Raw genomic sequence first — 14,834 nt, 5'->3', positions numbered from 1 at the left:
ACTATTTGGGGATTTTGGAGCTGATTTCACAGTTTGATCCCTTTTTGGCTGATCACATTCAGAAATATGGTCAGAAGGGTAGAGGCAGTACCTCTTATTTGTCTTCTACAATATGCGAGGAATTCATTGTGCTAATGGGGGAGAAAATAAAGCGGGTCATTGCAGCCGAGCTGCAGCATGCCAAATATTTTTCAGTGATTGTTGATTCAACCCCGGACCTATCTCATGTGGACCAGCTTACTTTTATTTTCAGGTTTGTCAATAATGAGGGGAAAGTTGTTGAACGATTTATTGGATTCGAGCCTATTGAAAGCCATACTGGAGTGAGCCTGGCTGAAAGTGTACTTGCAATGATCAATGACCTGGGCTTGGATCTGTCTAATTGTCGTGGCCAATCATATGATAACGCCAGTAACATGTCCGGCCGATACAATGGTCTTCAGGCCCATTTAAAAAAGCAAAATCCCCTAATTCATTACATACCGTGCGCTGCACATTCTTTGAATTTGGTTGGTGTCAATACCATTGAAAGCAGCTGTCAAGAGGCTAGAAATTTTTTTGGTATACTGCAGTCCATGTACAGTTTTTGCGCTGCGTCAACTCACCGGTGGAATAAAGTTTTTCACAATGCTGACATCACAGTAAATATGACTCTGAAATCCCTATCAAGCACGCGATGGAGCTGTCGTGCTGACTCAACATCAGCACTTTGGAAGAACTACAGCTCAATAAGGGATGCTTTGATCAGTTTGTCAGGTGACATGCATGAAGCTTTTGCTACACGACGTGAGGCAGCTTCGTTGTGTGACAAAATGGAACGCTTGGAAACAGCCTTCATGGCCCATTTCTGGGATGCCGTCCTACACAGGTTTAAAATGACAAGTGAGCTGTTGCAGAAAAGTGACATTGATTTAAAGACTGCTGTGCGACTACTGGAGTCTTTGCTGTCATTTGTGGCATCACTTAGGGATCAGTTTTCAGACTTTGAAAAGACTGCCATGGGTGTAAGAGATGTGTGCCAGACCTATCAGCACGACCTTCATCGGTTAAGGAAACGGAAAGCATTTGCAGATGAAACTAAGGAGCATGAAGTCACAATTGAGGGGAGCCACAAATTTCAAGTTGAGACTTTCAACGTGATTATTGATCAGTTACTTAGCTGTCTCAATCAACGACTGGATGCATACAGGCCTCTAAATGATTGCTTTGGAGTTCTGTTTGATGGCAAAGAATCTGACACTAGTGATATTCGTAAGCGTGCCAATACACTTTCCTCTGCTTACCCAACTGATTTGGATCAGAGCTTTGCAGACGAGCTCATTCAATTTAAATTTTTTGTAAGAGATGAGCAGGATAATTCACCCTCAAAACTTTTGCAGATTGTGTTAAGAAATGGCCTACAATCAACCTTTCCAAACGTGTTTGTTGCCCTAAGACTTTTTTTGACTCTACCTGTAACTAATTGTGAGGGTGAACGGTCCTTTTCGCAAATGGCAAGAATTAAAAACGAACTCAGAACAAGTATGTGTCAGAAACGCCTTAGTGTGCTTTCATTGATGGCTATTGAGTCTGAACTTGTCAGAGAACTGGACTTTGATGATGTGGTGACTGAATTCTCGAGGAAGAAATCAAGAAAGAGGCCAATCGTCTAAGGTAGAGGCAGTTTATTTATTATTACATGCTATTATGCTTGCTACTGGTGTGTATGATTTAAAGGGATAGTTCACCCCAAAATGAAAATTCTGTCATCATTTACTCACTCTCATGTTGTTACAAACCTGTATAAATTTCTTTGTTCTGATGAACACAAAAGAAGATATTTTGAGAAATGTTTGTAACCAAACCATTAGTGGACCCTATTCACTTCCATAATAGGAAAAAAGAATACTATGGAAGTAAATGGGGTCCACAAACTGTTTGGTTACAAACATTTCTCACAATATCTTGTATGTTGTGTTCATCAGAACAAAGAAATTTATACAGGTTTGTAACAACATAAGGGTGAGTAAATGGTGACAGAATTTTCATTTTTGGGTGAACTATCCCTTTAATTACATTTATAGATGGTGTGGTGTTCATTTTTCACTGGCTGCTGTAGCCTACTGAACAATCAATTGCATTTTGTAACCGACAAAGTTTTAAATATATAACTAGCTGAGGTTGAGTTGATAGGAAGAGGGGTGGGAGGGGCCCATGATGCCTTTGTGCCCAGGGGCCCAGAATTTGTTAATCCGGCCCTGATTACGTGGAATAAAAAATATGTTACGTCTGACATTTTATTTCACATTAAGTTACAACGGACCAATCTACGGTGGCCTCAGGGTGCAAAAATAAATTACAATGGTAAATTACTTATTTACAAGATTAAAAACAAATTTACAATTTTTTTAACAAATTTACAATTTTTTTAAAAACAAATTTACATGTTTTTTTAACAAATTTACATGTTTTTTAACAAATTTACAATGAGTGAACAAATTTATATGGTTTTTAACAAATTTACAATGAGTGAACAAATTTACAAGTTTTTAAACAAATTTACATGTTTTTAAACAAATTTACAATGAGTGAACAAATTTACAAGATTTTTAACTCATTTACAATGAGCGAACAAAATTACAAGTTTTGAAACAAATTTACATTTATTACGGAAAGGGTAGGTACAATACCCTGACGTCACGCATCCGAGCCTCCGGTGAGAAACCCGGAAGTATCGCCGTGAATCACATGAGAGTTGTGAATGCGATGTTGTCTATTAGGCTGTACATAATATTAACGGAAAGAGAGTGATAATATATAACCTTTCATCGCTTCCGAAGTGACTAAAAGGGATATTGGACCTTATTTTCAGGTAAGTGAAATAGTTTTAGTTAGCTAACGCTAGCTGTCCAAGTTGCACACGTTTTGGATGGCAGTTATCAAAATAATTCACTGACTTTCTCATTAGATTACAGACAACACGAGAGGGTTCTTAGAACGTTTTAATCAGGACTGCATTGTTCGTTCGCTCCCGGTGTTACAAGACTGAAAAGAGGAAGTGTGACGAGTTTGTTTACATGGTGCTGTAAACTCCAACCCAGGAGGACACTTCAGAGGAATCAAGGGTGCGTTAACTTGTTCGATGATATAATCTGAATAATCTTTAAAAGATTAGGATTTTATGTAATGAGACGATTTGTTAAAATTAGCTAAATTTATACTATAAATTATGTTTTCATTTAATCATTTAAACCTCTCTGAGTGTGACAGTACTGTAATGTTTTATCAAATTACAAATACTCTAATGTTGCCTAAGCAAACTGACATTTAAGATAGATAGATAGATAGATAGATAGATAGATAGATAGATAGATAGATAGATAGATAGATAGATAGATAGATAGATAGATAGATAGATAGATAGATAGATAGATAGATAGATAGATAGATAGATAGATAGATAGATAGATAGATAGATAGATAGATAGATAGATAGATAGATAGATAGATAGATAGATAGATAGATAGATAGATAGATTAGAGAAAAAAAATTAAGCATGTAATTCATTGATGAAAATTAGAACAAATAAATCTTATGTCCTCATTGATCTTTCCTTTTTTCATGCAATTTTCTCCTCTTTCTCAATACACAGATCTAACAGTGATTCTGGGGCATTGCAACACTATGATTACCTGAAAACATCTCCTATTATGGAAGATTATCGCAACATTTGTGTCTTGGATCAGTTTTTCTTGTTTCTCTGCCATATGAGGCAGGGTCTTCTTTCCGCAGATTTAGCTGTAAGGTTTAAAGGTCCCGTTTATCCTGATTCCATTATTTAAACTTTAGTTGGTGTGCAATGTTGCTGTTAGAGCATAAATATCTGTAAAATTATAAAGCTCAAAATTCTATACCAACAATATATTTTCTTTAATAGAATTTCCCTTTCAAAGCCTATAGCAAACGGCCAGTTTGGACTACAGCCCTCTACTTCCCGTTTGAATGACATCCAAAGAAGAGGTTTTTTTTACTTACCTCCGCCCACTGGAATACGTCAGTCACCAGCTAAGCTCAAGTGGCTCTACTAAGCTAAGCTGCTGTTGAATCACAGCACACTAAACAAACTACACAATCAGAACTCTATAGGTATTTCTGACTTTATAGAACAAAGAAAACATCAGCTCATTTTTAGGAAAGTGAAAACAGCGCTATAGAGAGTAATTATGTGAAAAATATTGTCACAAAACATGAACACACGCTATATTGCACACCATAAACACAATCATAGTTTGTGTTAAATACTCTCATTCTCACAGCACCCATTCACTGCAGAGGATCCCATTGTAAGCAATGTAATGCTTAATTTCTCCAAATCTTTTCCAATGAAAAAACAAACCATCTATATCTTGGGTAAAAAATTCCTTTAATCCCAAAAACAAACGTTTTTCATTTAAATGTTTTTACTTTGCTTTATTGTTACAATTTGTACAGTAGATAGAAAATATACATTGGAACAACTTTATATACAGTGGTGTGAAAAAGTGTTAGCCCCCATCCAGATTTCCCATGCTATTATTGCATATTTGTCACACTTTAATGTTTCAGATCATCAAACAAATTAAAATATTAGTCAAAGAATAAAACCCAAGTGAACACAACATGCAGTTTTTAAATGAAGGTTTTTAATATTAAAGGAAAAAAGTCAAAACTACATGGCCCTGTGTAAAAAAGTGTGTTAGTACCCACTGGCTTTTAATGTAAATATGATTGGTTCTAAAAATGTACATATATATTTTTTCATACTTGAGACAATATACATTGAAGTTCATTTATAAATAAAACTATATTTTGAACAATGAGTGAAATTAAGTTTATTTAATGTATAAATGAGTTGTTCTAAAACTGTACAGTTATTTTTCTTAACACGTATCTAATGTGTGCATTGCATGTCTGTTAGAAGTGTGTGTGTGTGTGTGTGTGTGTGTGTGTGTGTGCTATTCCTGGGTTTATAAGCATGTGTTAGGTAGCCAGTTGTTAAAAACAATGAGTCCAACTTAATTTTTACTGACTTCCATTTCTCTAAATATACTATTTGGAGGGTTTAGCCTCCGCCCAAATCTCCATCAAAGTAAATGCGTTCCAGGTGGATTCGGAAGTCAGTTCTGGTTTTGACAAAAAAAAAATCACACCATGTTATCCCTGTGATTCCTCTGAAGTGTCCTCCTGGGTTGGAGTTTATAGCACCATGTAAACAAACTCGTCACGCTTCCCCGTTTCAGTCTATGTAACCCCGGGAGCGAACAAACAATGCAGTCCTGATTAAAAAGTTTGGAGCACCCTCTCGTGTTGTCTGTAATCTAATGAGAAAGTCAGTGAATTATTTTGATAATTGCCATCCAAAACGTGTTCAACTTGGAAAGCTAGCGTTAGCAAACTAAAACAATTTCACTTACCTGAAAATAAGGTCCAATATCCCTTTTAGTCACTTCGGAAGCGATGAAAGGTTATATATTATCACTCTCTTTCGTTAATATTATGTACAGCCTAATACATAACATCGCATTCACAACTCTCATGTGATTCACGGGGATACTTCCGGGTTTCTCACCGGAGGCTCAGATGCGTGACGTCAGCGTGTTGTACCTACCCTTTCCGTAATAAACGTAAATTTGTTTTAAAACTTGTAATTTTGTTCGCTCATTGTAAATTTGTTTAAACAATTGTAAATTTGTTAAAAAAAACTTGTACATTTGTTCACTCGTTGTAAATTTGTTAAAAAACTTTTACTTTTGTTCGGTCATTGTAAATTTGTTAAAAAAAACTTTAAAATTTATTCACTCATTGTAAATGTATTCACTCATTAAAAAAACTTGTAAATTTGTTTAAAAACTTGTAAAGTTGTTAAAAAACGTGTAAATTTGTTAAAAAACTTGTAAATTTGTTATTAATATTGTAAATAAGTAATTTACCATTGTAATTTATTTTTGCACCCTGAGGCCACGGTACCAATCAGCAGCCATGTAACGTGCAATTACAGTGATTGACAGAACCCGACAAGTTACAAAACAATATGACATTTTCAGCTCGTCATGAACGCAAACTTGGGAGGCCCTTGAACTTGGGAGGCCCCTGGGCTTCAGCCCAGGTAAGCCCGTGCATTAAGGCGGCCTTGACTGCGGTTAACTTTTAAGTCCATCAAAATCATTCAGAATGACAAACTGTTATGAGAGTGTTGGATTGTATACTACATTCTCACATAATTACCAGAAAAGAATAGTTCTGATAAGTGTGCAAACACAACACTTGCACATAAGTTTTATAAATGCTGATGATGTTTAGCCTTCATGTACAAAACACCACTGTGGATTTGCAGTGCTGTCATTTCTTTGCTATAACATGTTTTAAACACACAAAGTTATAGCAGTTGAAAAGAGCTAACGTGCTAAGAGTCAAGTCATACTAAAACAAACACTGATCACAATAATGGTGACTTTAAATGAAACAGCCAACGTCTAAGCCTAAGTTAAGAAAATAACTTGATGTAAAATGCAATTTTAGGTTTCAAACACAGATGGTGATAGAGAGGATAAAGTTACAGATTGCAGCTTTTAACTCTGCTTCAGAGTTACTTTTTTAACTCTCTGTAAAATTGGGACAATATGTACACCCAAGCAGAGTTGATTTAACTCTGGGGATTTTGCTGTGAAAACTTGGAAGCACTAGTGGGGAAACTATTGTTTTTTAAAAAATTTTGTGCCTTTAACAACGTTTTGTCCCAAACATATTCAAGTAAACTTTAACTTACAACCATCTCCCCATGAACCGTAGGTGCATCCTCTTTGAAAGACCCGTCTGGTAATTGTTTGTTGAGCACCAACCACTTGAGGGCGCTGCAAACCACATTTTCTTCGACAGCAATGAGTTGATTGGCCATTGCAAAAGTTTTAGCTACGTATGCTGTCAGCCTTTAACAAAATACAGAAATGCAAAAAAGCCGTGTTAAATATGTATGTAAAAATTATTTAATTAAATTCAGTTCAAAGTGTATTGTCTATTCCCAGACAGCAGACAACTCTGTGCCGGATCTGCACTGGATCTGTACCAGAGTCATCTGCTGTCTGGGTTCCCACAAGGCTCAACACACAATACAGAAAAAAAACATTAAGGCAAAACCCAAATCTCTCTAAACTGTCATTTTTACCATGTGCTGCTGGCTCTGTCTATATAGGCACCGTAGGAACCATCTGGTTTGCGGTAACTCAGCTCTCTCTGATAACCTTAACATCAAAGTGATTTATTTTGCAGCATTTACATCAAAACAGTAAAGATGTAAAAAGTCAGGTTGTTTTAATTGGTTGTATTCTGCAGACCTGTGTTGATATGGTTAATAGCTTCATTACGGCGCTCCATGCCGACGGTGTGCCACTGATTGGTCCTGTCCAGATAATGAGTGGCAATGAGAGGAAGAGTCATGTGGATCATGTTCTGCTCTCCACACCCATGTGGCTGAATAATAAGTCGATCCATGAAATCTCCACTGATTGCCTGCTCGACTGTTTGGCTGATCGCCTCACCTGAATGGGTTAAAAAGCAGGCTAATTATTCAATTCAGTATAACATTTTCACCAAGAAAAGGGGAATGTGTCAGATGTATAGATGTTCCTCATATCTTAAACAATGGAGGTAAAAGGCTTACATTTAAAAAATGTTTACTTTGTTTGATCATTACCAGTTACAGTGATGAGAGTGCTAGCTGGTGTGTCTGGAACCCGGTCAGGTGGTGCGTCCGTTCGTATAACTTCATGTTGTTCTACACCTTCTACAAATAAAACAGAAAAATTGAATATGTGTGTTGAAACATGTTCCCATTGGCTTATAGAACTGCCACACATTGTAAACAAAGCATAATCATTACAGCTATTGCTTCACATTCTGGTCTTTCTGTTCTAGCACTTACAGGGAGGAGTTTAGGGACCGGCCTACTCATTCCAAGCGACTGGAAATTCTAACAGATTTTGAGGGACGTGCTGTTACTATCATCCACCCTACAAAAATCTATTTTCTAGTTATCTATCACCCCCCAGGTCAGCTTGGACATTTCTCGGAGGAGTTGGATGTAGTTCTGTCTTCCTTTCCAGAGGATGGTACTCCTCTAGTAGTACTTGGTGACTTCAACATCCACCTTCAGAAATCACAGTCAGCCAACTTCAGCACCTTGACTGCATCATTTGATTTCAAGCAAGTCCCCACTTTGCCTACACACAGGTCTGGTATTCTTTTAGATCTAATGTCATCACATCCAGGTCACCCTGCTACACACATCTGATCACTTCCTCATCACTCTTGATCTCAACTTATACCCCATCACTGCACACAATCCCCCACTGGTCACGTTCTGGCGCAACCTACATACGCTTTCCCTCTCTGCTTATCTTCTGTGGTCTCCTCCACGCTCCCTCCCCCTAACCAATTCTACTATTAAATACAAACAACGCCACTAACACTATATGCTCCACACTTACATCCTGCTTAGACAGTTTATGCCCTCTGACATCTGCACCAACCCAGCATAACCCTTCCGCCCCTTGAATATCCGATGTTCTCCGTGAGCATCGATCCAAGCTCAGGGCTGTGGAGAGGAAGCGGCTCAGATCGAAAGATCCCATTTACCTCTATCAGTCTCTTCTGGCCTTGGATGTCTCCTCTGCTAAAACTCAGTATTATCACTCTAAAATCAGCAGCTCACGTGATGGTCGTGCTCTCTTTAAAACCTTCTCTGCTCTTCCTTGTTACTGATCTTTTCTATATACATGACATCCTTGGGTTCTGTCAGGGCCGGCGATTGCTATAGACAGACTAGGCGGTTGCCTAGGGTGACAAAAGTGTTGGGGCGCTGGTGCGTTATAGACAAGTTTCCCAGGTGAAATAGGCGGGCCGCCATTAGCCTTTCACTCTGCCAACGACTTCCTGTTGTGTCTGCCAAGCACTTCCGGTTAGCGAGTTATAGCATCTTTTACTTTCTTTGGTTAGCGTGCAGAAAAAGTAAACTATGGATGGTGTTACATGCCGACACGGCTCCAGGACATATTGTGCTGTTCGCGGTTGCAACAACTCGTGGCGATTGCTGAATGTTTGGTTGAAAGGAGCAACAACAAACCACAGCCTCATGCCAAACAGCATATCAAGTGAATGAGAGTCAGAGGTGGGCAATTCCATGCGCCAGGAGCAAAAGTCCTCTCCAGTATTTTGTTTCAATCACCTGGATTTGCTAATTAGCAGAGTTTTTCAGCAGGAGGTGACCTCCTGACTCGTTGGTGTTTTAAGCCCCCAACGAAGCCCCCAAGGCACTCCCCGTGCCCCGAGTGTTTCTGGTGCTGGATATCGAGCCTTCTGCTAGCTTCTGGCGGTTCGGGCTCGCCGTTGGTCGGGTGAGTGGCGCAGATGTGGTAGGATAGGAATGTGACTGAATTTAAATTTAGCTCCAAATGTTTTAAGCATTTAAGTGACATGTTTCCACGTGTCTGTGGCACGAGTTTCTTTTTTGTGCCAGTTTCATGTATTGGTTAGTCAACAGTTTTTCCTATTTTCTCACCATTGTTGCTTGGGATTGGGGTTAAAACAACCTTCCGTTACATAAAATGACATCCTAACCCAACTCTAACCCCTAGCGAAAACAGTTTAAAATTCTGACAAATAAAAATATGAACCAATGCTAAACATGACATCCGCATTTATGCCGAACCCAACTTTATCCTCACGTGAAAACCGTTTCAAAATCAGACAAAAACCACAAATCTAATGCCAACCCCAAGCAACAAGGGTTTGAAAAAAGAAAAAAATTGTGAAAATTGTGGACACGTGAAAACGCTGAAACACGTCACTTAAATGCTCGAAACATTTCGAGTTGAATTCAAATACAGTCACATTCCTATCTTACCACATCTGCGCTACTCACCTGACCAACGGTGAGCTCAAACTGCCAGAAGCTGGCGGAGGGCTCGATGTCTAGCACCGGTGCTGTGATTGGCTGAAGCGCTCGGGGGCGTGGAGTGCCTTCCAGGCAGCGCTTCCTTGGGGGCTTCGTTGAGGGCTTAAAACACCAACAAGCCAGGAGGTCACCTCCTGCTGAAAAACTCTGCTAATTAGCAAATCCAGGTGATTGGAACAAAATACTGGAGAGGACTTTTACTCATGGCACATGGATTACACACCTCTGACTGTCAAACACCCCCGCATTCTGCGCTCACTGTAAACACCTTGCTGTTGTCTTAAAAGTAACTCTAAAAGTAAAAGTAACTCACAATGTATGCAAAGTGTCTCTCTTTCTATCAGCGTCGATCAACAAGCATTTAAAATGCTAGGCAGGAAGGCTAGAGGGGATTACTTTTTTTTTTTTTTTTTTTTTTTGTTTTTTTTTAGTTACCTTACTTGGATGCGGAATGGACAAAACACCATTTAACAAGATTTTCGGTCGAATGTTGCCATTCCAAAGCCATTTTTACACCACTACTCAGCCTGCGCAGGAAGTTCTTGGCAGAAACAGGAAGTAAACGGGAAGTGCCTAGGAAACTTGTCTATAAAGACAGAGCACAACGCGTCATAACTTAAAAAACGACGCCCACTGGGTGATAAACAATCCATCTGTCTTCATTGATTTTGTATTGCGAGAGGCTGCCTCCTTGTCATTTCTGGCTTATAACAAAAACAAAATAATGCCTAAAAGCTGCTGTGTGACAAGGTGTACAGCTAACAAGTCAAAAAACCCAGAAATAAGTTTTTATAAGCTGTCGAGACGTAAAACCAAGCCTTTAAGGACAAAAAAGTGGATCGCCAACTACATTCTACTAATAGTATTAATATGAATAGCTGCCTGTTTTCCACTTTTGTGTCTTTAAACAATTGTTTTTTGGGATCAACAGCTTACAAAAAACTGTTTTTTTTTTTTTTTTGCTTGTTAGCTGTACACCTTGTTACACAGCAGCTTTTAGGTGATGATTTTCAACATTATGTACTAACCACCACAGAATTACACTATTAACTTTACATGTTCATATCAAATGTGCTTTATAAACACAAAGTTAACATATTCAGGGAAAAACTAGCAAGCAAACTTCTTCTTCTTCTTCTTCTTCTTCTTCTTTTTATTGGCTCTAGCAAGCAAACATAAAGGGTGAAGAGTCCAACTAAAACAAATACTAATCACAATAATGGTGACTTAAAATGAAACAAAACATTAACATCTAAATAGGGCTGGGCAAAAAAAGTGCAGATAAAGGGGGTGGTATTACCTTATTCTGACATCACAATAGGAGCCAAATTACAATTACCTATTTTTTCACATGCTTGCAGAGAATAGTTTACCAAAACTAAGTTACTGGGTTGATCTTTTTCACATTTTCTAGGTTGATAGAAGCACTGGGTATACAATTATAGCAGATAAACATGGAAAAAGTCAGATTTTCATAATATGTCCCCTTTGAGTACAGTAACAAAGTATTTTTACTTTGTTACTTACCACCACTGCTTAAAAATACTTTGTTTATACTGTGAAATGAGTGTTCAGGAGGGTACCTGGATTCCCTGTCGTCATACCAGACCTATACCAATAAAACCGTACTGGGTATATACATTTATTCATTTGGCCGCTGCTTTTATCCAAAGCGACTTACAATTGCTATATATGTCAGAGGTCACACACCTCTGGAGCAACTAGGGGTTGAGTGTCTTGCTCAGGGACACAATGGTGTGTCACAGTGGATTCGAACACAGGTCTCTCACACCAAAGGCATGTGTGTTATCCACTGCGCCATCACCACCCCCATGTATGAATATTTACTGCATTTTTATTATTGACTAAGTTAAATTAGGCTGAACAATGTTTTAAAGCAATGCTTCTCAACTCCAGTCCTCGGGACCCACTGCTCTGCATATTGTGCATGTCTCCTTTATTTAACACACCTGATTCAGATCATCAGCTCGTTAGGATAGATTCCATGAACTGAACTGAGTGTGTCAGATATGAGAGACATCCAAAATGTGTAGAGCAGTGGGTCCCGAGGACTGGAGATGAGAACCACTGGTTTAAAGGGCCCATGGCATGAAAATGTTAGCATTGCCACTTTGTAGGTGTTAGCAAAAATGTGTCGTTTTGGGTGTCCTTTAAAATGCAAATGAGCAGATGAAGTGCAAACACCGATCACAATGATGGTGGTGTGATGCAATTCAAACTCACTTGTGCTGTGAATGATTTTTTCTCTCTTTCTTTCTCTCTGCACTAAATGACTGTGCTGTGATTGGATAGTGCAGATTAAGGGGTGGTATTATTATAATAAGAGCTCCTTATGACATCATAAGGAAAGCCAAACCACTATCATTGTGATCAGTGTTTGCAGTTCATCCGCTCATTTGCATTTTAAATGACACACCCAAAACGGCACACTTTTGCTTAGACCTAGATTAAGATTTAGTTTACATCTTAAAAAAATATCATAATATGTCCCCTTTAATGACCTATATTTGCTCACACCTACAAAGTGGCAATGCTAACATTTTCATGCCATGGCCCCTTTAAAAAAACCTTACCCTTCGTAAAAGGACTAAGCTCCACATTTCTCTCCATCAGCTCCTTTAATACACCCTCAGACTGAAGGAGAAAGGAAAAGTTATCAATCAGTAATCTGAACATTTGTTCCTCTGATCCACATATTATAACGTTAAAAAATAACAGATAAAACAGAAAAATGTCTTTGCTATAATGCCCCAATCAGACTTACCACCACCTTCAGGGTCTTCCTCACTCCATCAGTGTTGACAGAATCATATGCTGCAGCTTTCACCTCAATCTGGTGATTGCCCAGCTCCATTGGAATAATCACAAATGGAACAGATCTTGTAGAAAGACGGTCGACTTCAACCACTTGTCTGTATTTACGCTTCTTACTAGCAGAACTGCAAACGCTTTCTGTCTCCATAAACTCCACGCGCACCTATTGAGAATGAGAGAGTGGGCAGATCTGAATTTAGACCAAAACCTGGAGCAAACTTAGTAGCAGTCTTTAACGGAGTCTGCTTTATAAATCATTCTAATAAAATGCATCAGAAGACACACCTTGTTGACAAGTTACAAAGAAAAGTGGCAGATAAGAAAAAGAAAGGAGAGAAATTAATAACTCATAAGCAAAAAGCTGCTACACACGGTCTGTCAAAAATGAGATTATGATAGAAACCAAAGGTTTACTTAATCTTAAGGAGGAGTGCCCTTTCCACAAAATCTAAAATAGCTGACTTCCTGTTGGGTGGTGCTAATGGACGTCAGTGCAAAAGTTGTTGATGAGCACTGTACACGTCACAAGTTTCGTACATGCACGTACATGTATGCGTGATCAGTGCATCAACTTTACTTTTTGATTAATAGGGGGGCGCTACAGAGCCCCCTGCCATGCCCAGGTGCCAGCCTTTGCCTGGGCCTAATGACTGACATCTCTGACATGTGTGCCAATTTTCAATAGTTTTTCAGCATATTAAAGACATGAACACCTTAGGAGGAGTATTTAAAAGTTTACTGCATGCACTTTCGCAAAATCAAAAATGGCCGATTTCCTGTTGGGTGGAGCTAATGGGTGTCAGTGTGAAAGTTGTTTGGGTCGATGAGAACTATAGACAAAAATAGGCGGGCCGACATTAGCCTTTCACTCTGCCAACAACTTCCTGTTGTGTCTGCCAAGCACTTCCGGTTAGCGAGTTAACATCTTTTACTGTCTTTGGTTAGCGTGCAGAAAAAGTAAACTATGGATGGTGTTACAAGTGTCCAGTTTTCTTAACGTTCTAAGAACGTTTCTGGGTTGTCTGAATGTTAGAGTAATGTTACATTTTACAATTTTTAAACGTTATGACAATGTCATGTTCTAATGTTCACACAATGTTTAAAACAACAACTGTTTATTATATTGACTTGTTTAACTGTTATGTAAATGATAGAGAAATGATGCATTTTATTATTTTATAAAACATTATTTCTGAATGTTCAGTAAATATATTGCTGTAGAAAACACAATTCACTTATTAGGTTTAGATGTTGATGTTTTGTTTTATTTTAAGTCACCCTTATTGTGATTAGTGTTTGTTTTAGTTGGACTATTGACTCTTGACTTTTTGCTTGCTAGTTTTTCCCTGGTTGTGTTAACTTTGTGTTAATGCACCACATTTGTTATGAATATGTAAAGTTAATAGTATAATTCTGTAGTGGTTGGTTTAATTGTAAAGATCATCACCTAATTAATTTACTAATCAAAAGTTTATTTTCTGTCAATAATGTGTATGAGATTCAGCACTTTCACAGCAGTTTGTCATTAAGGAGTTTAAGAAACTGTGCACAAAAAAAATATCCGCTGTATTATTGGGATGCACAAACATCAAGAATCAGAGTACGAATCTGAACCATGGTGACAAATAAATGAAAAACTTCATGCTGCAATGCATGCTGGGTATCAACAAATTACAAATCTCATTCAGGACTCCCAGCATGCACTGCAGCATGGATAATAATGATTTTTTTTACAATTTAATTGTCACTATGGTTGAGATTCATACTCCGATTCTTGATGTTTGTGCATCCCGATTATGCAACGGATATTTTTGTCCAAAGTTTCTTAAACTCCTTAATGACAAACTGCTGTGAAAGTGCTGGATCTCATATACATTATTGACAGAAAATAAACTTTTGATTAGTAAATGAATTAGGTGATGATCTTTACAATTAAACCAACCACTTCAGAATTACACTATTAACTTTACATGCTCATAACACATGTGGTGCATTAAGACAAAGTTAACAGAACCAGAGAAAAAAACTAAC

The 14,834-nt window shown here is 38.1% G+C and overlaps 1 protein-coding gene and 1 long non-coding RNA gene across 3 annotated transcripts in view; one reads left to right on the top strand and one right to left on the bottom strand.

The window, feature by feature from the left end:
- The first annotated feature begins 2,492 nt into the window (after positions 1–2,492).
- LOC129418648 (uncharacterized) lies at positions 2,493–4,839 on the top strand. Its single transcript, XR_012362923.1, has 3 exons — positions 2,493–2,851; positions 2,948–3,104; positions 3,633–4,839. It is a non-coding gene; the product is annotated as an uncharacterized lncRNA (long non-coding RNA).
- Positions 4,840–7,674: 2,835 nt separating this feature from the next.
- Positions 7,675–14,834, bottom strand: part of LOC129443875 (complement C3) — a 48,035-nt gene continuing 40,875 nt past the window's right edge. For both annotated transcript variants that reach the window (XM_073860129.1, XM_073860130.1), the window contains exons 20-22: positions 12,754–12,966; positions 12,563–12,623; positions 7,675–7,799 (exon numbers count right to left, since the gene is read on the bottom strand). In XM_073860129.1, the coding sequence (XP_073716230.1) occupies positions 7,690–7,799; positions 12,563–12,623; positions 12,754–12,966 (384 nt within the window). In that variant the 3' untranslated portion in view covers positions 7,675–7,689. The remainder of the gene's footprint in view (positions 7,800–12,562; positions 12,624–12,753; positions 12,967–14,834) is intronic.

Source organism: Misgurnus anguillicaudatus, chromosome 3, assembly GCF_027580225.2.
Source record: "Misgurnus anguillicaudatus chromosome 3, ASM2758022v2, whole genome shotgun sequence".
Taxonomy (NCBI): domain Eukaryota; kingdom Metazoa; phylum Chordata; class Actinopteri; order Cypriniformes; family Cobitidae; genus Misgurnus; species Misgurnus anguillicaudatus.
The sequence above is the reverse complement of the archived record's forward strand: the minus strand, read 5'-3'. Positions and strand labels throughout refer to the sequence as shown.